This window comes from Procambarus clarkii, chromosome 40 (assembly GCF_040958095.1).
Source record: "Procambarus clarkii isolate CNS0578487 chromosome 40, FALCON_Pclarkii_2.0, whole genome shotgun sequence".
Classification (NCBI taxonomy): Eukaryota; Metazoa; Arthropoda; class Malacostraca; order Decapoda; family Cambaridae; genus Procambarus; species Procambarus clarkii.
The window spans coordinates 27,122,721-27,148,431 of NC_091189.1; the positions used below are offsets into that span (position 1 = coordinate 27,122,721).

General features: G+C 44.5%; 2 protein-coding genes across 2 annotated transcripts in view; both read left to right on the forward strand.

Moving 5' to 3' along the window:
• Positions 1 to 9,952, forward strand: part of LOC138372849 (cuticle protein 63-like) — a 31,038-nt gene extending 21,086 nt beyond the window's left edge. Inside the window, exon 2 of the mRNA XM_069338515.1 lies at positions 9,435 to 9,952. Coding sequence (XP_069194616.1) covers positions 9,435 to 9,952 — 518 coding nt within the window. The remainder of the gene's footprint in view (positions 1 to 9,434) is intronic.
• Positions 9,848 to 23,575, forward strand: LOC138372956 (eukaryotic translation initiation factor eIF1-like). The gene is made up of 3 exons (XM_069338886.1): positions 9,848 to 10,074; positions 17,238 to 17,301; positions 22,825 to 23,575. Exons 1-3 carry the CDS (start codon positions 10,047 to 10,049, stop codon positions 23,036 to 23,038), a joined length of 306 nt encoding a protein of 101 aa, XP_069194987.1. The 5' UTR covers positions 9,848 to 10,046; the 3' UTR covers positions 23,039 to 23,575.
• The last annotated feature ends 2,136 nt before the right edge of the window (positions 23,576 to 25,711 follow it).

Sequence of the window (25,711 nt, forward strand, 5' to 3'; positions counted from 1 at the left end):
CATTTTTGTTCCTGCATCTCCTCCCATCTTGGTATTTCGAGTCCGATGACCTCGCTGTGGACGTTCCCGTAGCCTCTTGTTTCTATCTCTGGTGCTGTCCCTGATCCAGTGCTGCCATTTCTGCCCTTAGCCCCATTCCCTTGACTGCCCTTTCCTGGCGGCGCCTTCCTCGCCGGACCCTCTCGGTTCATCTATGCTCCTTACACCGCCCTCTGGACTCCACTACCCTTGCTGAATTTACCTATGCCCTTTAATTCAAATTTTATTGAACCTGCTCCTGATCTTCTCTAGTTTCCTGTGTCCTTTTTTAACTAAGATATTTCTTTATTTTGACTGTCACCTGTGTTCTTTACAATGTTCTTCAATGGGATGTGCATGATGGTTTTTATGCTAGTTTTGATGAACTACAACTTTTGTTCTCTCAATTTACAGAGCTTTGTGTATGTCTCAAGGATCTGATGCTTGGCGCTCGTCCTGATCATGTCCGCGGGTTTTCCATTTCTCCCCTCCAGCTTTGCAGGAACCCTAAACTACTGCTCTCTTGATCCGGAATGTTATTACCTTTGTCCTACTTTTTCAATCGAACATTCATTTCTCTGCTGCCTGTATCTTTGTGAGCAAATGATATTTCGTCTGTTCCATTTTTCTCCCCCAACATATTAAAATTTCTCTTCCCGATCTCGAACACCTTTTGGACTCATTACCGAAGCTTGTCCTGCTTTTGGGTGACCTTAACTGTCGGTATGGTCTTTGGGGCATTGCTTTGACAGAAACCGTAGGCCATTTTGTAGAACCTTTTATCCTGTCGTCTCCATTGTCTCTCCTGAATTCCCGCGAGCCCACTCATGTTGACTCGCGCACTCGCACCCTTTTCTGTATTGATTCTTCTCCTCTACTCTTTCATTTATATAGGCCTAAGGTGGAAGGTCCTCGATGACCCTCCATAATAGTGACCATTCCCCATCCTCGCAACCCTCTTTTTCTTTCCGTCCTCCTCTCTCCATCGGCCCAACTACTTGGGCTGGACAGTAGAGCGACGGTCTCGCTTCATGCAGGTTGGCATTCAATCCCCAATTGTCTATATGGTTGGGCACCATTCCTACCCCTTCCCCCCCCCCCCCACACATCCCATCCCAAACCCTTATCTTGATCCCTTACACGTGCAACATAGTCGTAGTGGCTTTGCGCTTTCTTCTAATAATTCTCTTCCCGTGCTATCTCCATCAGTGGCAATTTAATCAGACGAACTGGAATTTTCTCTTCACGCTACTCTCCCCAACCTGTCTGATCTGCCTCTCCCTCAAGCCCACTCCTGTCTCCGGGCGATATAGGCTCAGACTGCCGGACCAACCGGGCTGTGTGGGCCTGCGGGCCGCTCCAAGCAACAGCCTGGTGGACCAAGCTCTCACAAGTCGAGCCTGGCCTCGGGCCGGGCTTGGGGAGTAGAAGAACTCCCAGAACCCCATCAACCAGGTATCAACCAGGTATCAACCATCACATGTTGATTTACGGCGAACCATGCTTCGTCATCTCTGGAGTAAACCAGTAGAGCAAGGAACAGGGAATTGTAAACAGCAGGAGCACCTCTGCTGGAGAGAATGGTAGTGCAGCTTGACGATCGACCACAGCCAACCTTAGACCAGCCGGCCGGGTTCAGAATACCTTAGACCAGCCGGCCGGGTTCACATAAGAACATAAGAACAAAGGCAACTGCAGAAGGCCTGTTGGCCCACACGAGGCAGCTCCTATTTATAACCACCCAATCCCACTCATATACTTGTCCAACCCGCGCTTGAAACAATCGAGGGACCCCACCTCCACAATGTTACGCGGCAATTGATTCCACAAATCAACAACCCTGTTACTGAACCAGTATTTACCCAAGTCTTTCCTAAATCTAAACTTATCCAATTTATACCCATTGTTTCGTGTTCTGTCTTGTGTTGATACTTTTAATACCCTATTAATATCCCCTTTGTTATGTCCATTCACCCACTTGTAAACCTCTATCATGTCGCCCCTAACTCTTCGCCTTTCCAGTGAATGCAACTTAAGCTTTGTTAATCTTTCTTCATATGAAAGGTTTCTAATTTGGGGAATTAACTTAGTCATCCTACGCTGGACACGTTCAAGTGAATTTATATCCATTCTATAATATGGCGACCAAAACTGAACTGCATAATCTAAATGGGGCCTAACTAGAGCAAGATATAGCTTGAGAACCACACCAGGTGTCTTGTTACTAGCGCTGCGATTAATAAATCCAAGTGTCCGATTTGCCTTATTACGAACATTTATGCATTGATCCTTTTGTTTTAAATTCTTACTAATCATAACTCCCAGATCCCTTTCGCAATCCGACTTCGCAATCTCAACACCATCTAGCTCGTATCTTGTAACTCTATCATCATTACCTAACCTCAGAACTTTACATTTATCAGCATTAAACTGCATCTGCCAATCCTTTGACCATTTCAAAACCCTATCTAGATCAACTTGAAGTGATAGTGAGTCCTCCTCCGAATTAATTTCCCTACCGATTTTCGTATCATCGGCAAATTTGCAAATGTTGCTACTCAAACCTGAATCTAAATCATTTATATATATTATAAACAACAGAGGTCCCAGGACAGAGCCTTGAGGCACTCCACTTACAACATTTTCCCACTCTGACTTGATTCCATTTATACTAACTCTCTGTTTCCTTTGGTATAGCCATGCCCTAATCCAGCTTAATATAGCACCCCCAATACCATGAGACTCTATCTTTTTAATCAGTCTTTCATGTGGCACTGTATCAAAAGCTTTGCTAAAGTCAAGGTATACAACATCGCAATCCTTACCACTATCAACTGCCTCAACAATGCTAGAATAAAAAGAACAAATTTGTTAAACATGAACGGCCATTTATAAAACCATGTTGCGACTCAATTATTAATTTATGTTTTTCAAGATGAAGACGAATTTTATTTGCTATTATAGATTCGAGTAACTTTCCCACAATAGACGTTAGGCTAATTGGTCGATAGTTAGACGCAAGTGATCTATCTCCTTTCTTAAAAACTGGTATCACATTAGCAACTTTCCAAAACTCTGGCACTCTGCCTGACTCTATTGATTTATTAAATATGGTTGACAGTGGGTCACAAAGCTCCTCTTTGCATTCTTTAAGCACCCTGGCAAACACTTCATCCGGCCCTGGGGATTTGTTTGGTTTGAGTTTTACTATTTGTTTAAGAACATCCTTCCTGGTAACTGCTAAACTCGTCAACCTGTCCTCGTCCCCACCCACATAGACTTGTTCGGCTGAAGGCATATTGTTAAGTTCCTCTTTAGTAAATACAGATACAAAATATTTATTAAAAATACTACTCATCTCTTCATCACTATCTGTTATTTGATCTGTCTCAGTTTTTAATGGACCTATCCTTTCCCTAGTCTTAGTACGATATAACTGAAAAAAACCTTTAGGATTTGTCTTTGCTTGCCCTGCTATGCGAACTTCATAGTTTCTTTTTGCTTTCCATATCTCTTTTTTAACATTTCTAACCAGTTGTACGAATTCCTGTTCTAAAGTGACCTCCCCATTTTTAATCCTTTTGTACCAAGCTCTCTTTTTACCTATAAGGTTCTTCAAATTCTTTGTTATCCACTTTGGGTCATTAGTATTCGATCTATTCAATTTGTATGGTATACTACGTTCCTGTGCTTTGTTTAGAATATTCTTAAATAAGTTATATATTGAATCCACTTCGAAATCCCCATTTAAGTCACCTATCGCTGGGTTCATGTCTCGCTCCAAGACCGGCCCACACCCCATACCCAAGACTTTCCAATCAATTTGACCCAAAAAATTTCTTAGGCTATTAAAATCAGCTTTTCGAAAATCTGGCACTTTAACAGAATTTTCTCCTACTGGTCTATTCCATTCTATGCTAAATCTGATTTCTTTGTGATCACTGTTCCCTAGCTCACTCCCTATTTCGATGTCATTAATTTGCGTTTCCCTGTTAGTTAACACTAAATCTAAAATATTATTTTCCCGTGTTGGTTCCTTAATGTGTTGCGTAAGAAAGCAATCGTCAATTAATTCTAGAAAATCTTCTGCTTCACTATTCCCTGTTTTGTTCAACCAGTTTATTCTGCTAAAATTAAAGTCACCCATGACATAAATACTGTTAGATCTAGATGCTCTAGATATTTCATCCCATAGGTGCTTTGCTTCCATTCTGTCTAAATTTGGTGGCCTATATATTACTCCTATTATAATATTATTAGCTTTTTCGTTTAATTCTATCCAAATAGTTTCTGTGTGTGGCTCTGTTTTGATTCCCTCTTTGAGACAACATTTCAAATTGTCCCTAACATATATGGCTACTCCACCTCCTCGTCTAATATATCTATCTGTGTGAAATAGTTTAAATCCATATATTTGATATTCAGCTAATAGTTCTCTATTTTCTACATTCATCCACGTTTCGGTAAGTGCAATAATATCTATTTTTTCTGTGCAGACAAGAGCATTTAATTCGTTAATTTTATTTCTTAGACTTCTACTGTTAGTGTAATATACCCTAAGTGAATTGTTATTTTGCGGCCCTTCTCTTTCCCTGATCGTTTTGCCAATTCCTTTCTCCCACAAACACATACTTTTATTACCTCCTTCCTCCAAATCAATTCCCATACCTCTATCTACTAACAGTTTAAACCCAAACAAACACCTCTAACCACTTCTTCCAACGAGTTCGTAACAGCAACAACCCCAGCCCTCGATAGATGCACCCCATCACGAGCATATATTTCATTTCTTCCATAGAAGTGTTCCCAGTTGTCTATGAAAGATATTGCATTTGATATGCAATATCTTTCCAGCCGGCAATTGACACCAAGTGCCCTCGATATCCATTCATTTCCCACTCCCTTTCTTGGAAGAATGCCACATATGATCGGGATTCCTCCCTTGCTCCTAACTAATTCTATGGCTGTTTTATACCTCTGAATCAGTTCCTCACTCCTAACTCGACCAACATCATTTCCTCCCACGCTAATGCAAATAATAGGATTGTTCCCATTTCCAGCCATAATATCATTCATGTTGTTTATAATATCACCAATGCCAGCTCCGGGATAGCAAACCCTTAACCTGTTCCCCCTATCTCTAGCACAAAACGTTCTATCCAAATACCTTATCTGGGAATCTCCCACAACTAAGGTTTGCTTAGGTACTTCCTTTACTCTCTGAGGGGCCTGCGCTTCCTTGCTCTTCGTTGCTTTCCCTTTTGCGCGATCCGCAGTCTCTCCACAGCAATCGTCCTCCAAAACATCAAATGAATTAGAAGTTGCTATGGCGTTTGAAGGCGGCTTTATCAAAGTCTTCTTAAGGCCCCTGTCTTTCACAACTCTCCAAGACGAGGTCCCTTTACTACTGGTCTCCTCCTTCGTTACTTCTCGTTGTTCTTTCAGCTGACGCACCTCCTCCCGCAGAGAGTCCAACTCTGTCCTCAGGGCTCCCACTAGAGTCACCAGGTCCTTCACTACAACTTCCATATTGCTATGATATTGATTCACAATACCTTAGACCGGCCGGCCAGGTTCAGAATACCTTAGACCGGCCGGCCGGGTTCAGTATACCTTAGACCAACCGGCCGGGTTCAGAATACCTTAGACCGGCCGGCCGGGTTCAGTATACCTTAGACCAGTCGGCCGGGTTCAGAATACCTTTGACCGGCCGGCCGGGTTCAGAATACCTTAGACCAGCCGGCCGGGTTCACAATACCTTAGACCAGCCGGCCGGGTTCACAATACCTTAGACCAGCCGGCCGGGTTCACAATACCTTAGACCGGCCGGCCGGGTTCAGAATACCTTAGACCAGCCGGCCGGGTTCAGAATACCTTAGACCAGCCGGCCGAGTTCAGAATACCTTAGACCGGCCGGCCGGGTTCAGAATACCTTAGACCAGCTGGCCGGGTTCAGAATACCTTAGACCAGCCGGCCGGGTTCAAAATACCTTAGACCAGCTGGCCAGGTTCAGAATACCTTAGACCAGCCGGCCGGGTTCAGAATACCTTAGACCGGCCTGCCGGGTTCAGAATACCTTAGACCAGCCGGCCGGGTTCAGAATACCTTAGACCAGCCGGCCGGGTTCATAATACCTTCGGCCGGCCGGGTTCAGAATACCTTAGACCGACCGGCCGGCCATGTTCAGAATACCTTAGACCAGCCGGCCGGGTTCAGAATACCTTAGACCAGCCGGCCGGGTTCAGAATACCTTAGACCAGCAGGCCGGGTTCAGAATACCTTAGACCGCCTGCCGGGTTCAGAATACCTTAGACCGATCGGCCGGGTTCAGAATACCTTAGACCGGCCGGCCGGGTTCAGTATACCTTAGACCGACCGGCCGGGTTCAGAATACCTTAGACCGGCCAGCCGGGTTCAGAATACCTTAGACCGGCCGGCCGGGTTCAGAATACCTTAGACCGACCGGTCGGGTTCAGAATACCTTAGACTGACCGGCTGGGTTCAGAATACCTTAGACCAGCCGGCCGGGTTCAGAATACCTTAGACCGGTCGGACGGGTTCAGAATACCTTAGACCGACCGGCCGGGTTCAGAATACCTTAGACCGGCCGGACGGTTTAAGAATACCTTAGACCGGCCGGCCAGGTTCAGAATACCTTAGACCGGCCAGACGGGTTCAGAATACCTTAGACCGGCCGGCCAGGTTCAGAATACCTTAGACCGGCCGGACGGGTTCAGAATACCTTAGACCGGCCGGCCAGGTTCAGAATACCTTAGACCAGCCGGACGGGTTCAGAATACCTTAGACCGGCCAGCCAGGTTCAGAATACCTTAGACCGGCCGGACGGGTTCAGAATACCTTAGACCGGCCGGCCAGGTCCAGAATACCTTAGACCGGCCGGCCAGGTTCAGAATACCTTAGACCGGCCGGCCGGGTTCAGTATACCTTAGACCAACCGGCCGGGTTCAGAATACCTTAGACCGGCCGGCCGGGTTCAGTATACCTTAGACCAGCCGGCCGGGTTCAGAATACCTTTGACCGGCCGGCCGGGTTCAGAATACCTTAGACCGGCCGGCCGGGATCAGAATACCTTAGACCGACCGGTCGGGTTCAGAATACCTTAGACCGACCGGCCGGATTCAGAATACCTTAGACCAGCCAGCCGGGTTCAGAATACCTTAGACCGGCCGGACGGGTTCAGAATACCTTAGACCGACCGGCCGGGTTCAGAATACCTTAGACCGGCCGGCCGGGTTCATAATACCTTCGGCCGGCCGGGTTCAGAATACCTTAGACCGACCGGCCGGCCATGTTCAGAATACCTTAGACCAGCCGGCCGGGTTCAGAATACCTTAGACCAGCCGGCCGGGTTCAGAATACCTTAGACCAGCAGGCCGGGTTCAGAATACCTTAGACCGCCTGCCGGGTTCAGAATACCTTAGACCGATCGGCCGGGTTCAGAATACCTTAGACCGGCCGGCCGGGTTCAGTATACCTTAGACCGACCGGCCGGGTTCAGAATACCTTAGACCGGCCGGCCGGGTTCAGAATACCTTAGACCGGCCGGCCGGGTTCAGAATACCTTAGACCGACCTGTCGGGTTCAGAATACCTTAGACTGACCGCCTGGGTTCAGAATACCTTAGACCAGCCGGCCGGGTTCAGAATACCTTAGACCGGTCGGACGGGTTCAGAATACCTTAGACCGACCGGCCGGGTTCAGAATACCTTAGACCGGCCGGACGGTTTAAGAATACCTTAGACCGGCCGGCCAGGTTCAGAATACCTTAGACCGGCCAGACGGGTTCAGAATACCTTAGACCGGCCGGCCAGGTTCAGAATACCTTAGACCGGCCGGACGGGTTCAGAATACCTTAGACCGGCCGGCCAGGTTCAGAATACCTTAGACCAGCCGGACGGGTTCAGAATACCTTAGACCGGCCAGCCAGGTTCAGAATACCTTAGACCGGCCGGACGGGTTCAGAATACCTTAGACCGGCCGGCCAGGTCCAGAATACCTTAGACCGGCCGGCCAGGTTCAGAATACCTTAGACCGGCCGGCCGGGTTCAGTATACCTTAGACCAACCGGCCGGGTTCAGAATACCTTAGACCGGCCGGCCGGGTTCAGTATACCTTAGACCAGTCGGCCGGGTTCAGAATACCTTAGACCGGCCGGCCGGGTTCAGAATACCTTAGACCGGCCGGCCGGGATCAGAATACCTTAGACCGACCGGTCGGGTTCAGAATACCTTAGACCGACCGGCCGGATTCAGAATACCTTAGACCAGCCAGCCGGGTTCAGAATACCTTAGACCGGCCGGACGGGTTCAGAATACCTTAGACCGACCGGCCGGGTTCAGAATACCTTAGACCGGCCGGACGGGTTCAGAATACCTTAGACCGGCCGGCCAGGTTCAGAATACCTTAGACCGGCCGGACGGGTTCAGAATACTTTAGACCGGCCGGCCGGGTTCAGAATACCTTAGACTGGCCGGCCAGTTTCAGAATACTTTAGACCGGCCGGCCGGGTTCAGAATACTTTAGACCGGCCGGCCGGGTTCAGAATACCTTAGACCGGCCGGCCGGGTTCAGAATACCTTAGACTGGCCGGACGGGTTCAGAATACCTTAGACCAGCCGGCCGGGTTCAGAATACCTTAGACCGGCCGGCCGGGTTCAGAATACCTTAGACCAGCCGGCCGGGTTCAGAATACTTTAGACCGGCCAGCCAGGTTCAGAATACTTTAGACCGGCCGGCCAGGTTCAGAATACCTTAGACCGGCCGGCCGGGTTCAGAATACCTTAGACCAGCCGGCCGGGTTCAGAATACTTTAGACCGGCCGGCCGGGTTCAGAATACTTTAGACCGGCCGGCCGGGTTCAGAATACCTTAGACCGGCCGGCCGGGTTCAGAATACCTTAGACCGGCCTGCCGGGTTCAGAATACAGACACAATAACATGACGCAGACACAATAACATGACGCAGACAGACACAATAACATGACGCAGACAGACACAATAACATGACGCAGACAGACACAATAACATGACGCAGACAGACACAATAACATGACGCAGACAGACACAATAACATGACGCAGACAGACACAATAACAAGACGCAGACAGACACAATAACATGACGCAGACAGACACAATAACAAGACGCAGACAGACACAATAACGACACATTCTTAAGCTTCTCAATAAAAATATTTATTATAAGTTATACCGGAGATGCTTTGTATATTAGTGGCGTTATTAAATATTCATTCTTAGTAACAATTATTAACCCGCTGTATATTATTCTTCTGAATATTTGTAAATAAAAATTATTAATATTACTAAATTAATATGACAGACGGAAGAGCAGAGAATACAGTACAAAATAACTGATAATAACAGTTAGATTCGCAGGTCAACCATACCCGCTCCTTGCCCAAACCGCCCCCGCCCACGGCCCCGCCTACGCCCACGGCCCCGCCTATGACCACGGCCCCGCCTACGCCCACGCCCCCGCCCCCGCCTATGACCACGGCCCCGCCTACGCCCACGGCCCCGCATATGACCACGGCCCCGCCCCCGCCTATGACCACGGCCCCGCCTACGCCCACGCCCCCGCCTATGCCCACGGCCCCGCCTACGCCCACGCCCCCGCCTATGCCCACGGCCCCGCCTACGCCCACGGCCCCGCCTATGACCACGGCCCCGCCTACGCCCACGCCCCCGCCCACGGCCCCGCCTACGCCCACGGCCCCGCCTACGCCCACGGCCCCGTCTATGCCCCCGCCCCAGGAGCCAGGAGCCAGTTCAAACATGGCGGCGGGTGGTTGTGGGGTCGACGGGAGCGCCAGGAGGAGGCCGGCGGCCACACACGGCACCAACATCCGGGCCTCCTGGTGAAAGTTGTGACTCTCCGCCATTATCTGAGGTGAACCGTGCAGTAGGCGAGCTTGATCCCGGGCCATCCATCTCTCCCCCGAGGGACGCCGTCTAATTTTAACCCCCCTGTGCTTCACCAGAAGTCGCATGTCAATCCAGAATCTTAATACTTTCGGTAAGTGTCGCCGCGGGCTAGAAAAATGGCCTCGGCCCAAATGGGGGATTGTTGACGGGCTCCAATTTGGCTCGTCATTTTCCTGGTTCTGGTTCGTAGGGGATTTGTTTGGGGGGCGGGGGGTTGTGGAGGTTATTATGGGCTTACTTTTAGCGTGGGTTAGGCTCATTTTGGCCTCTGGATACGTATTTAGGCGTTTTTTTCAGAGTTTTGGTGTAAAGTGTTGGAATTTGGGGGTTGTGTTTGTGCTGGAATGCTTAGGGTTCGCCCCGAAAACTAGGTCATGGGTTGGGGTGGCGGGGCCCTGGACCCCCCCGTGGGCCCTGGGGTGGGGGTGCCGTGGGACCCGGGGAGGGGGTGCCGTGGGACCCTGGGTGGGGGAGCCGTGGGACCCGGGGAGGGGGTGCCGTGGGATCCGGGGAGGGGGTGCCGTGGGACCCGGGGAGGGGGTGCCGTGGGACCCGGGGAGGGGGTGCCGTGGGACCCTGGGTGGGGGAGCCGTGGGACCCGGGGTGGGGGTGCCGTGGGACCCGGGGAGGGGGTGCCGTGGGACCCGGGGTGGGGGTGCCGTGGGACCCGGGGTGGGGGTGCCGTGGGACCCGGGGAGGGGGTGCCGTGGGACCCGGGGTGGGGGTGCCGTGGGACCCTGGGTGGGGGTGCCGTGGGACCCGGGGTGGGGGTGCCGTGGGACCCGGGGTGGGGGTGCCGTGGGACCCTGGGTGGGGGTGCCGTGGGACCCTGGGTGGGGGTGCCGTGGGACCCGGGGTGGGGGAGCCGTGGGACCCGGGGTGGGGGAGCCGTGGGACCCGGGGTGGGGGAGCCGTGGGACCCGGGGTGGGGGTGCCGTGGGACCCGGGGTGGGGGTGCCGTGGGACCCGGGGTGGGGGTGCCGTGGGACCCGGGGTGGGGGAGCCGTGGGACCCGGGGTGGGGGTGCCGTGGGACCCGGGGTGGGGGTGCCGTGGGACCCGGGGTGGGGGTGCCGTGGGACCCGGGGTGGGGGTGCCGTGGGACCCGGGGTGTGGGGTGCCGTGGGACCCGGGGTGTGGGGTGCCGTGGGACCCGGGGAGGGGGTGCCGTGGGACCCGGGGAGGGGGTGCCGTGGGACCCGGGGTGGGGGTGCCGTGGGACCCGGGGTGGGGGAGCCGTGGGACCCGGGGTGGGGGAGCCGTGGGACCCGGGGTGGGGGTGCCGTGGGACCCGGGGTGGGGGTGCCGTGGGACCCGGGGTGGGGGTACCGTGGGACCCGGGGTGGGGGTGCCGTGGGACCCGGGGTGGGGGTGCCGTGGGCCCTGGGAGTGTGGGGTGCCATGGGCCCTGGGAGTGTGGGGTGCCGTGGGACCCGGGGTGGGGGAGCCGTGGGACCCGGGGTGGGGGTGCCGTGGGATTCGGGGTGGGGGAGCCGTGGGACCCGGGGTGGGGGTGCCGTGGGATTCGGGGTGGGGGTGCCGTGGGATTCGGGGAGGGGTGCCGTGGGTCCTGGGAGTGTGGGGTGCTGTGGGACCCGGGGTGGGGGTGCCGTGGGACCCGGGGTGGGGGGTGCCGTGAGACCCGGGGTGGGGGTGCCGTGGGACCCGGGGTGGGGGTGCCGTGGGACCCGGGGTGGGGGTGCCGTGGGACCCGGGGTGGGGGTGCCCTGGGACCCAGGGTGGGGTTTAACAGTGATAAATTTCAGGTACTCAGGTACGGCAAAAATGAGGATCTGAAACATAATACAGGGTACAAAACACAATCGAATCTTCCCATAGTAGAAAAACAGCATGTCAAGGATTTGGGAATAATGATGTCCGACGACCTAACGTTCAGGGAGCATAACCAAGGAAATATTGCGTCAGCCAGAAAAATGATCGGATGGATTACGAGAACTTTCAAATCCAGGGATCCCATCACAATGGTTGTACTCTTCAAGTCACTTGTGTTGTCCCGTCTCGAGTACTGCTCAGTACTCACTTCCCCCTTCAGAGCAGGAGAGATTGCTGAAATAGAGGGAATACAGAGAACATATACGGCACGCATAGACAAGATAAAACACCTAAATTATTGGGATCGTCTCAAAGCTCTCCAAATGTACTTCTAGAAAGGAGACGAGAGAGATACCAAATAATATACACATGGAAAATACTGGAGGGACAGGTCCCAAATCTACACAGTAAAATAACAACGTACTGGAGTGAACGACATGGAAGAAAATGCAGAATAGAAAGAGTGAAGAGCAGAGGTGCCATAGGCACAGAGAACACTGTATGAACATCAGAGGTCCGTGGTTGTTCAACGTCCTCCCAGCGACTATAAGAAATATTACCGTGGACCAAATGGACCGTGGACAGTTACCAAGTTCAGTTCACTTCGCTTTGCTATCAGGTTTTTATCTTCTGCATTATACTGTTTTAGAAACTTCAAGCCTTTGTTGAAAGTGTAGGTTGTCAAGTGACATTCAGAAGAGCCACGCTCATGGCTAGCAATAGCACATGGCAATAAACCAATGGAATCCTGATTCATGACGTATCCGTAATCGAATTCAATTCAAATTATTTAACTAACTGAATACAGTAATTTCAAGTAATACATTAATATTAATATTGCTTTTTATTTATTTGTGCATTTATTGCAGGTAAATGCACAAATAAGTAAACAGCAATGTTTGACCTGCTGACACGATGTAAAGATGAATATAGAACAGGAACCAAAAATAGTACTGATTGTTTAATAATAATTCTGAATCCCACTCAAAAATGTTCTACCCAATGAAGCTTAAAATTTTTCCAATCAGTTTGGATATCAATTTGCTAGCAGTCATGATCAGTGCACAAAGAAGATGGAGAATCCTAATTTGATTTTTTCGATATCGCACCAAGGTATGTCATTTTCAAAGTCTTCTGGCTGAACTAGGAATTCAGATCCCAACCTAAATAAAAGTTACTCTTGTACAGAAAAATCTGCTCTATCCAATGGTGTCATTCAAAACCAAATTGGGAATGATTCATATTGAGATATTTTGAGATATATTGGCAGTGATATTAACATGGATTGATAGCTGAATGGCTACCCAAACTACATTTTTTATTACACTGTGTTGTATTCTGCACCAAAAGTTGCCCTGGTACAGTATGCCGAATTTCACACCTCTGGGCACTAGTCGTGATTTAACAAAGGGTCAAAGTTGGTAATTTTTGTGGTGTTTACGCATTAACGGGACGAGGGCCCATTCAATATGGACCTGTTATTTAAGAACCAAAGCAGATTGAGCTCTAATATTTTGCAAAGTGTCATTTGGGGTCTAGGGCTATCTTACTACAAAATTTCATGGCATTTGGAGAGGGTCGAGTGGGAGCCATAAGTGTCTTTTTGGTGATTTGAGATGGAATGACCTGGAGGGTAGTAGAGTTGAATATTGAAACCTCTAACCAATGAAGAGTAAATTTTGTATAGTCCCACAAACACAAAGAATGAAACCTAGAGAGACTGGGCTCCACGAATAGATCCTAACTTGTATATTCATTACTAATGTAACCTTGGAGACCTTTGTTTTTTGGAATGACCCCATACAGTACCACTATATGGTACCATACAGTACCAGAAAGGAAAATTCTATCTCCCAGGATACCACCCACCATTCAGAAAGAACTGAACAATCAGAGAATGCTGCATAAACATCAGAGGTCCACGGTTGTTCAACATCCCCCCAGCGAGCATAAGAAATATTGCCGAACAACCGTGGACATCTTGAAGAGGAAGGGAGAGAGGGATTTATCAAGGGGAAAGTCCCAAGCCATGACGACTAAAGCACTGGGAAGGAGGCCAGGATAAGGATTTGGGATGGGACAGGGGGGAGGAATGGTGCCCAAACACTTGGACGGTCAGGGATTGAACGCCGACCTGCATGAAGTGAGACCGTTGCTCTACTGTCCAACCCAAGTGGTTGGGCTGGAAATTGGTCCAAGGAGTGTCGGACCAACTGGGCTGTGGTGGGTATGTGGGCCTGCGGGCCGCTCCAAGCAACAGCCTGGTGGACCAAACTCACAAGTCAAGCCTGGCCTTGGGCCGGGCTTGGGGAGTAGAAGAACTCCCAGAAACCCATCAAGCAAGTATCAAGTAGAACAACAAGAGCAGGTGGGGGATGGGGGTGATGCTGTATGTGAAAGAGGACTTGGTATGTGAAAATGACATTTGGAGTATACTACAGGACTGACACAGCAGTGGCAGAGGAAACTGCGGATCTGCATCATGTGATCAGTGTGACATTTGAAACCCAAACCTTAATAATGGGGGACTTTTAACCACAAGACCATAGATTGAATTAACCTAACATCTCAAGCAGGTGAGCAATTTCTCGTCCTCATGCAGGATTGCATGTGGTAGAGCCCATACGTTGTGATAGCATACCAGAGCTTGTGCTGACAACAGAAAAGGGGATATGTTTGATCATATTCATGTGGGGAAAAAGGTAACCACCTCGTGTGACTCATATTTTAGGATGGACTATGAACATAGAAATCCACATAAAGGTCAAAGATGATGAATTTCTAGATTACCAACAAGGTGGCTATCAAGTAATGTGAGAGGAACTGCAAACCATCTCCAGGAGGGAGCTGATGGGCAACCATAGCACGTGAAGCATCACGACAAAATTTCAAGAGGATCATCACGGAACTCGTTCAAAAATGTGCTGAAAGGAAGAAGGACAAGAACGGGAACTAGATGGTCGACAGGTCGTAAAACGAGCATTGGTAACCAAGTGGAACCTCTGGAGAACATATAAATCTACGATGGACATCATTGTTCACGAGTTATACAAAAGGGCACTAAACTCGGCTACTCATAAAATCAGATCAGCCAAAAGAAACTACAAAAAAAACTTGCCCAAAACATAAAGATCCAAAATTGTTCTATGCCTATATTAGAGGTAAAACAAAAACAGAGGACTCAGTTGGGCCCTTAATAGATGAGACTAACCAAGCTATAATGGATGATAAAAGGGCAGCAAACACACTAAATGATTATTTTGCATAAGTGTTCACACTTGAAAGGTTGGATGGTTTCCCATCACCCACACAAATGTTTGAAGGAGGAGAGGAGAATGAATTTAAGGATATGCCTATAACGTGAAATAATTAGAAAGAACTTTGACAAACTAAGACTCAAAAACCCCAGGTGTTAACGAAATCCAATCCAAAGTCTTAACCATTAAACTGCGCATGGCGTATACTTTATATACGACAGGATCCGATGGTACCACAAGTTAAATTTTTCAAACTTGTTTTAACGCTTTCCAATTTTTGTGGGTAATTTACTAGTCAAACACTCCAACTTTGTCTAAATGATCACCAACATAACTTGAAAAACAAGTACAGTAAATTAAAAATAATTATAAAATTTAATATTGAAAAATTTAGATTTTCAGATCAGCTGCAAAAATATTAAATATCACCAATTGTTCATTAAGTGTTGTTATGCTCTCAGAATAGTATATGATCATCATTTTAATAGATTCAGAATATAGATTTTCAGTTTAGTTTACTGTAAAAAAAATTGTCAATATGGCATTTGAAATATGCACCAAATTCAGACAACAAAATTTATAACTCTAAATGTTTAGTTTATGAAAAATCCATTCTAATAGGATTGTAGAACAGACAGTGGCACACTAAATGGCTAGAAAATCGTACATAAAAAAATATGTAAAAATGGTTAGAATCGTTCAGAAACTGGATTTTTTTAAGCTGGCTCTATGTTGAAACTCTTGTTTTAGAGATAATTGAAGTTGAAGTTATCGACAATGTATAAGGTAGTTCTAATTCATTAATTTAATAGCATGTTTTAATAAGCATTGCTTGACATTCGTACATTCGTAGGTCAACATGTGTTGAAGTCAAGAAAAAATAACCACCACAAAACAAAATATAGTGATAATTATAATAATTTAGGGGCTATGTTTAGGGTATGCTTTATGTAAGTCAAAAAGTCCTAATCTGGGCCCTAATCATCAAAACAATCTAAAGAAACAAGGAAAATAGTTTGAAATCTGTGAAAAAAATCAGCCAAAAAATTCAGTCCCAAGTTCTGCCAGTTATGACATTTATTTGTTGACTAATTTAATTCTATCTTCACGTAGTTAGGAACAGATATGCATTCTCCAAGATGTTGAGGTTACAACAAAATCAGATAATAAATAAAGAAGAAAAAATAACAAAAAATAAAAAATCTCCCCTAAAAAAAAAATTGTGGATATTGGGGAAAGTAAGAGGTATTACCATTGGACAGTGTACAGTATTTGTATGATATATAACAAAATAGAGCATAATAACATACTCATTATTATTTGTGTTATGTACAGTGGGACCTCAATTTACGATGGTAATCCATTCCCAGAGACGGATCGTAAGTCGAAGCGATTTTTCCTATAAGAAATACAAGTAAAGGGAATTGAATTAATCCGTTCTCCATCCTCCAAAGTATTAATTTACAAATACTGTACATTTTATACTGAATACAATTTGTTTTCTCTAACTACAATACAGTACATATATTTATCTTACCTTTATGGAGGATTCTTGATGGTGTATGTTCTTATTCCTATTACTATAACCTTTATTTCACCTTATCTTTCGTACGTTTTGCCTTGCTTTTCTTCCTCTTAAGATTTTCTTCTCACCTCTCTCTTGTCTATTTATTGCCTTTAACTCCTCCCCTCCTCATCACAATCGACTTGAGAATGGTCCAGGACAGACCGAAACGTCATCATCCCTTCACTTTCTAGTGTATGGTTTGGTCAACAAAGCAAAAACAGTATGGTGTGCAAATTAAAAATTCATAAGAGTAATTCAAGAAAGTTCAATCATGAAGGCACTTGAAAATCAAAGTACAGTACAGTATGTTGTTCTATACTGTATTTTATTTCACATAGAACAAATGTTGTTTTATCAAGACAGCTTGTCATTTCATTATTGGCCTGTAAAGCACTATTTTAGGCTAATTGTATGTTTTATAAATTATTATATTTGTGGGGTGGATGGGCAGTTCAGGTCCAAGGTGACAACCTTAAAATTGTGCAAGCAGTTGGATGTTAGAAAAGGTAGTGAAAAATTCTATTGGAGTCAGAGGCACTGCCAAATGCAAAATTTTACCCATGATTTAATTTAATCTAATTTGTATATTTCATTACAGACCCCTTTGCTGATGCAGCACGTGGGACAGACGAGGGTGTCCAGGATGGCCTTGTGCATATAAGGTATGGTTCAGTATCCGCTGTACAGTACATTAATAGATCAAATTGTAATTTTGTATGTGAAAATGCTTCTGGGTTGGGATTGTTACAAAGTGCTACAAATACTGTAATCCAAAGGAATGAAAACAGGGTGTTTGGTCATGTTAATTTGTTACCCTTCACGGAGTACTGCACTGCACTATTTAATATTAGTCTGCATTATTTCTTGGGAGTATCTTGAGTGCTTTACGGCAGTGACTTGAGTTCTACAAAGTAGATGATCATAAAAATCATATGATCATAAAATCGAGTTTGCTATACTTATTGGGTAGTACCTCCGCTTCCAGAACCTTTTCTTGGGAATTCGTGAAGAATATTGAGCACTGTAAGTATGCTTGAACCCTTCCTAGGGAGCCCTTGGGGCATATTGAGCAGTGTAAAATGATATAACCCCTTTCTTTGGATCACCTGAAGGATATTGGGCAATGTTGCATGACAGAACCATTATTAGGGGTCCTCTGAAGAGAACTTCAAGTTTACACTGAATTCATTTATTAACTTTTTTTAATGTGGTGTCTGTTGTATGTTGAGAATGCCTTTATGTTGGATTATGTGGTAGTGTAAGAAACAATGTTTGCATATGACCATTTAGCACCTTTGTGACAGATTTTAGAATGATTTTATCCCTTCCACTCACCATTTTACATTTTCCCCATTTGATATATTGACTGTTTTTAGTCATACACCTCAATGACGTCTAAGTAACTACACAGTTACTTAGTCCGTACAGAATTATTAGTAACTACAGTTATTAGTCCATACCTGGTTAAACACAAGACAAAGTTAGAGAAGATTGAGGTATGCCACCAGACTAGTCCTGGAACTGAGAGGTATGAGCTACGAGGAAAGGCTAAGAGAGCTGAACCTCACGTCCCTGGGAAACAAGGGTAAGGGGAGACATGATAACCACCTACAAAATTCTCAGGGAAATTGACAGGGTGGACAAAGACATACTCTTTAGCACGGGTGGAACACGAACAAGGGGACACAGGTGGAAACTGTAAGAGTGCCCAAATGAGCCACACACACATTAGAATTTTTTCATTGTCAGAGTAGTTAACAACTGGAATTTATTAGGCAGTGATGTAGTGGAGGCAGACTCCATACACAGTTTCAAATGTTGATTTGATAGAACCAAATAGGCTCAGGAATACCTGCTTGATGGGGGTTCTGGGAGTTTTTCTACTCCCTAAGCCTGGCCTGGCCTAAGGCCAGGCTCAACTTGTGAGAGTTTGGTCCACTGGGCTGTTGCTTGGCGCGGCCCGCAGGCCCACATGCCCACCACAGCCCGGCTGGTCTGGAACTTCTCTTGGAAAACAGTCCAGTTTTCTCTTGAAGATGTCCACAGTTGTTCCGGCAATATTTCTTAGTCGCTGGGAGGACGTTGAACAACTGCGGACCTCTGATGTTTATACAGTGTTTTCCGATTGTGCCTATGGCACCTCTGCTCTTCACTGGTTCAATCCTGCATTTTCTTCCATATCATTCACTCCAGTACGTTATTTTACTGTGTAGATTTGGGACCTGGCCCTCCAATATTTTCCGTGTGTATATTATTTGGTATCTCTCGTCTCCTTTCTAGAGAGTACATTTGGAGAGCTTTGAGACGATCCCAAAAATTTAGGTGTTTTATCTCGGTACACCAATACTGTACACCAATTGATTGATAGTTGAGAGGTGGGACCAAAGAGCCAAAGCTCTACTCCCACAAGCACAACTAGGTGAGTACAATTCAGAGGTTAATAACACAGCATAAGAATTCTTGTTCCTGGTTGGTGAGTGTTTTTCTATTGCTCATACATCCGAAGTGTAGAAAACTGCTATCAATCCCCTCAAACATTGCTTTGGCCTTTGCCTCGGACATCTTAGGAAAGATATCGGGAAGGTAACTGAAGGCTGCCTTCTCCTTATCTAAAGCTGTTACACATTTTCATAAGTCTGTAACCTTTAGGTACCTTCAAGTCACATTCCCCAGGTTGTCTGAAGCAAAGGTCAAAACAAAGCTTGAGGGGGAATAATAGCGAATTTCTATACTTTGGATATAGCAACTTTGGAATAATAGTAATCAGAAAACGCTCACTAACCATGAACAAAAACAAATTTGCGTAATCACCACCTGTTGGGTGATTACATCCAACAGGTGGTGGTTGTTGGCAAAAAATCATATAAAAAAAAAAAAAAGATTTTCAACCCACCCATCTCTTATTTTCATGATATTTGGTAGGATGATAGAGGATATGAAGTTACATATGCAAAACACACATCTGTGTCAGGTGAGTACTACGGGCTCATCACAACCCTTGCTGCTTTGGAAGTTTTTGTTGAGTAGCTGAATCTAAAACGTGTAAAATTTTGGTGCTCATCAATGCACGACATTCATATAGCAGGGATGTCATTGTGGAAAAATATAAACGATTTTGTTTAGAAGCTCAAAACTACTATAATTCATATTGTGCTTGTTTTGAAGCCAAGGAAGCACTGTTTTCATTAATTATTTTTTTAAATATTACGTTTTCTTATTTTCAAGGTCAACCAAACTTTTTTTACTAGTTGTATATAAAAAGGGCTGCAACTGTTCGACGTTTCAGTATCGCACCCTAAATAGAAAGGGAGTTTTTTTTTTTTTTTTTTTTTTCAATGAATTTTAAACATTTTCAATAAAACTCTACAACCACAATTTCATATTAAATCATTTCTATGACATTCATCTATTACATTAGCATATAATAAAGAATTTGTATAAAAAGGATTATCTAAAATTTTTAGTTTTACTAATACAAGTAGTCAAAGTTCCCAAAAATATATGCCAATATTTCATGTTTGCAGATATTTGTAAAGTCAATAAATGAACTTAGGAATAAAGTATTCTATAAGTTTATTACAGACGTTAACTCTACATATAAGGTGTAAATTTCATATAAGTTGAAAAAAAATGAGAGGAGAGTTAATTTTGTTACTTGACAATAAATGAGATCAGACATTCTGCCACCTGTGGTTGAAGTCTTTCCTCCAAAATTTGCACCCTTATAGATAGGCTTATGTTCTGTAAGGTGTATAAGTTTCATGCAAATCGGCTGATAAAAAATGAGAAAAACATTTGATTTTTTTTTTTAATTTTTGGGCATAAAATTAAATATTAAAATACTTTATTATATGCTATTGTGATAGCTTAGTCATAGACATGATTACAGTTGACACTTTTGTTTGATGTGAATTTTTTACCATTTTGGAAAAATTTTGACTTCAATATTTTTTCCTCTCTTTCTATTTTATGCTACGATGCTGAGACTAGGGCCAGTTGAACCAAATTTTATATACAACTAGTCAAAAAAGTTTGATTGAAATCGAACCAGTTTTCATTTATCACTTTTTTCCGTAATACGCCCCCTTAACCCTTAAGTTGGTTTGATTGAAATCGAACCAGTTTTCATTTATCACTTTTTTCCGTAATACGCCCCCTTAACCCTTAAGTTGCGCAAACACATCATGTGATGGGTTGAGTGACTTGCTATGAATTGCGCATCCCATCATATAATGTATTGGAATACTACACAAGATTTAAACGGCCCGCGAATACACGGGGTTCACCACACCTTCATCAGGACTTGTAAACAGACGCCATTTAAAAAAAAAACATGGGCCAAATTCCCGGGTGTGAGGGGCCTCAGTATTGAGTGAGCCACCAAGCTTGATGCACGCAGCATGAGCTCACAGCACTGCTGTTCAGCTTGTGACCACAGCATTGCCTAAAAATGCCATAATATACATGTTCATGCTATTATTTAGTGATGATATTATTACAGAAAACCCCTGACTGTTAAAAATGACCAGGATTCTGATAATAGCAGGATTGTTGTGATAATTAGTGCTGTAGTTGGAGGAGTAATCTTGGTGGGGAGGGAAGGTAGCATTGTCTGCTGACTCTGTGTGACCACCTTTTACTGTCTGGACTCACTGTACCAGCTTAGTTGTTCAATATGGTAAACATGCAGATATTTATATATAATGTCTGTATATAAAAGCAAAAACAGTATGGTGGGAGAAGAATGGTGGCGAGTCAGGTGAGATGAGGGAGGGAGGGAGGGAGTGGCAGCTAGAGCCAGGCTGCCACTGGCTGCCACTGCCACTCGGCATACCAACTTAGTGGTCCATTATAGTGAACACGAATGTAGATACTTATATATAACGTGTATATACAATGTAATAACGGCAAAAGGAGTGTGGGGGAGAAGCCATTTTGGTGATGGGTGTGGCAACATCTGCATGATTTGTCATGTTGGTAGGGGTGGCCACTATGCTCTTTGGGCATTGTACCGAGTTAGTTGAACAGTTATGGTGAACAAAACATGTAGATACTTGTATATAATGTCTGTATATAGGGTAATAACACCACAAACAGTATTGTTGGGGGTGAAATTTTAGTGCGGCTGACCTTGAATGTATGAGGGAAGCAGCCGCCACCTGACTGTAGCGACGTCTCTTGGTGCCTGAACTTACTATATCAACTTAGTTGTACAGTTATGGTGAACAAAACATGCAGATACTTATATATAACCTGTGTATATAGTATAATAACCGACAAAGTATTGTTCACTGTTTGATGAGCATAATTGAATCAACAATATGCACACCATATTTTTAGTACAGCGATGATTCACTCATTTTATTATATAGATATATCACACTACACACTATTGAATAATATTATAGCAAAAGAACTACGAGCAATCAGAGACATTGAAATAATTAGGTAATTATCTCTTTGTTGCCACTCCTGCCTGACAGCTGGCGAGCAACAGACCGTTTTTTGTTTTGTTTTTTGGTATGCGCCTGTGGGTGACAAATGCTAGTTACCCTGAACAACACAAGGGTTAAAACAAGGCCAACATGAAGGCTTCCCTCAATTCAAATCCGCTATGAGTTTCTTTTTGTTGAGCTTGTAAGTAGTATGTGTGTTTGTTCACATTGCTAACTCTGTTGTATGAATATCATGCAGCACCGACGGCTCAAATTTTGCATGTGTCTATTACTTCGTGCACTATAATTTTATAGTGCTGGATAACATCCTACCAGATTTCATGCAACTCTTGAGATGGTCGGTTTGAGGGTTTATTAGGCATGGAATGGCTCAGCTGTGGCAGATATACTCCCCCCCCCCCCCCCTTCCCTAAACCTATTCTCAATACCTACCCCCATAATCACCCCACTCACACTCCTACTTCTACCCAAAGTAATGCAGGTAAGGTAATTTTCAGTACAGTATATTTCACTAAGTCTGTATGACTACCTGTACCTGTGAAGTACTTGGAAGGGATACAAGGTCGGAGTGTATGATTGGTGCCCAATCACTTGGAAGAGTCTTGAAATATTGTTGGTACTGTATTTCAAGAGGTGGAGGTATAGGGGTTGGGATTTTAACTATCCTCAAATAGCTACAATTAAAAAAATCTGAAATACGCTATTAATATAAATATTGATATTTTGCAGAATCCAGCAGCGCAATGGCCGAAAGACACTCACTACGGTGCAGGGTCTGTCTTCAGACTATGATCTGAAGAAAATTGTCCGTGCTTGCAAGAAGGAATTTGCATGCAACGGCACAGTGGTTGAACACCCCGAATACGGTGAAGTAAGTTTTTTAAATATTATATTTTTTAATGAGTATGAAAATGTAAGATTTAGCAATTTGCAAGCTTATTAACAGTAGTTGAAATATTTTAAAGTTCATGATGATAGCAACAGCTTGTACAATATTTTACTTTAAATTAGAGATTTGATGAAATGTTAATACAGGTATTAATTTTCCTTGATTGTGCATGGGCAAAATTTAATTTCTTATAATGTACATTGTTTTTTAACTAATATTCATGTCACCTTATCTTAAGTTGGGTTAACCCACAATTTTGCCTGTCCATTACATCATAAATGAACCTATTATTTTCATAGCAAATTTTTTGTGCGCGCTCCTGCCATCATTTTCACTGGGGGTCGCATGTAGTGTTACTGATGTTTGTCAGTGGTGACAGGAGCATCAGTCTGATGGACCTGTTTGTCATTGTATCTTCCCAGGTGAGAGGGGGTGGAATATATTTGTGGTATAACCAGGTCTCTTGCAGAGAACGTTGCAATGTGGCCAAATCAAAGCCTAACCCCCACACGTGAAATAAGTGACAGTGTTTTGTCTGTTCTGGACCCTATATAAAGTTGACATTTGCTAGATCTCTACAGCCATAATTATAAAAGTATTATTAACTTGTTCTTGATAGAATTTCATTAATATTGAGGAAGTGTGTATATGTGGGTGGATGGTTTACAATGTAAAAACTAGTTTTTAATTTAACAATAATTTTGTTGGGAGAAGTATATTTGATTCATCAAATCAACTGGGTATAAATTACAGTATGTAACCATTTTTAGTGCTGGATAATGTTATTTTCTAATTGCTTTTGCCTCCAAAGTATAGAAAATGGTGCTTATTCCTCCCAAGCTTACTTCGACTTTGCCTTTATGGAAGATATCTTGACGATGGTTTCAAAAACTGCTGACGCGTTATCTAGAGCCGTGACAATATCACAGCTCATGATAAGGTGTTGGCAACCTTCATGTAACCTTCAAGCCTTAGCAGCTTAAGGGCAAAGGTCGAAGCAAAGCTTGAAAGAATAATAACCATTTTCAATACATAGGTAGCATAAGCAATTGGAAAAAAAATTTGCCACCAAGGGACGAAGAGTTATTGATTAATCCTTTTTATCATTATGCTGTACATTCATCCACTTGTCAGGCTACAAGTAGAATAATTGATTACATTGAATAATGAGTGTAGCTTCCCAGCCTGAAAAGCCAATGTGACATGTTCCTGTTCATAGCCGTTTGTCAAGGTCTTCTTGCAACACTTCGTATTCCTTTCCTCAATAGTTCTGATATTTGCGAACTGATGTGTGTAAGAATGCACATTCCTGACTAACCAGCTTTCTTGTCTGTTATGTAATCTTACCTTGTTCAGTCTTACCTTTTATCTTGCCTTAGAAAATAATCTATCCAGCCTTGTTTTCTCTTAATTATTGTGATGATGTCACAGAACTAAAGGTAGTAATGGTGGCAGTATCCTGGAAACAAAAACCGAAACTGTCCTCTTATTTTCAGCTTGTTACAGCTTGTAATAAAGTTGTTACATCTTGGCTTAACGTGTTTATAACGTATTAGAACGTTGTTACAACTTGCTATATTGGTTGTTATAACTGGTTAGGAGGTGTGTTAAAACTTGTTGGAAACGTTGTACCAACGTCGTAGTTTCGGTGTGTGTTTGGCGGGTAGTGGCACCTATTTATGTGACTGGGGAAGTGAGACAGCTGTGCTCTGTCTCCTAGCTTTATACCTGCATGCTAATTACATGTCTAGACATTCATATTCTTGTAAACACTTGGTAAAATGTATCACTTAGTAACACTAATATTTTATAACACTTGCTAAAATATTCAGTGAAATGTGAACTGAAATATTGTATAACATTGGTGGTTAAACAGAGAAAGCTTATTAACTAATGCTGCCACCATCCTGTCTTAATACCATTGTAAAACATATACAGCACTGTGACAAGAACCCATGTTGAACTGAAAAGTACCTTCTTTTGATGTAATCCCTGACTGACTGATCAAACAATCTGATATTGGAGAGTTTGGGGGAGGTTCAAGGTCCATGATTACAAGGTAGATGACAACAAGGGACCCAAGTGACACATACAGATGGAAATTTATTAACATGAGGTTATTAAATTACAATTGATGATATTCACCAAAAGTACTAAGATCCTACCCACTGGCAATACCTAAGTCACGATCCTACACTGGCAACTGTTAAGTAATTTAACCCTTAAGCCACTAAGGGTCTTTTGGCCTTCAACACCCACAGGCGCAACAAAAAAAAAAAAGATTCAAAAAAATTCTTTCGTCTTATAAAAGTGTTCATTTGTGTTCCCTGATCACGGGGAAAAAAATTGTAGGTGGCATATTTTTGCCGTAATAGGGCGGGGAAGTTTGGCCAAAAAAGAGGCGTTGACAGAGCAGGTGCCAAACGAGGTCTGCTCCACCCAAGCTGTCAGGCAGGAGTTGCTACAAAGGTACTATTACCTAATTATTTCAATGTCTCCGATTGATTTTTTCCTTGTTTTCTTGCAGTAATATTATTCAATAGTGTGTAGTGTGATCTACATGTTTTATTCACCATGACTACAAATAAGCTGGTATGGTGCCCAAAGACCATAGTGGCCACCAGTACACAACATACATGCAGACGACGCTCCTCCATCACCAAAATGGCGGCTCCCAACCTACTCCTATTGCTGTTATTACACTCTATACACAGGTTATATATAAGT

What these genes read in the sequence shown, in the direction of transcription:
- LOC138372956 (XM_069338886.1), top strand. Translation starts at nt 10,047, where the DNA reads ATGTCAATCCAGAATCTTAATACTTTCG. An exon ending in CCAGAATCTTAATACTTTCG is followed by an intron (nt 10,075 to 17,237) that starts GTAAGTGTCGCC and finishes ATTTCATTACAG; the next exon opens with ACCCCTTTGCTGATGCAGCA. An exon ending in GATGGCCTTGTGCATATAAG is followed by an intron (nt 17,302 to 22,824) that starts GTATGGTTCAGT and finishes GATATTTTGCAG; the next exon opens with AATCCAGCAGCGCAATGGCC.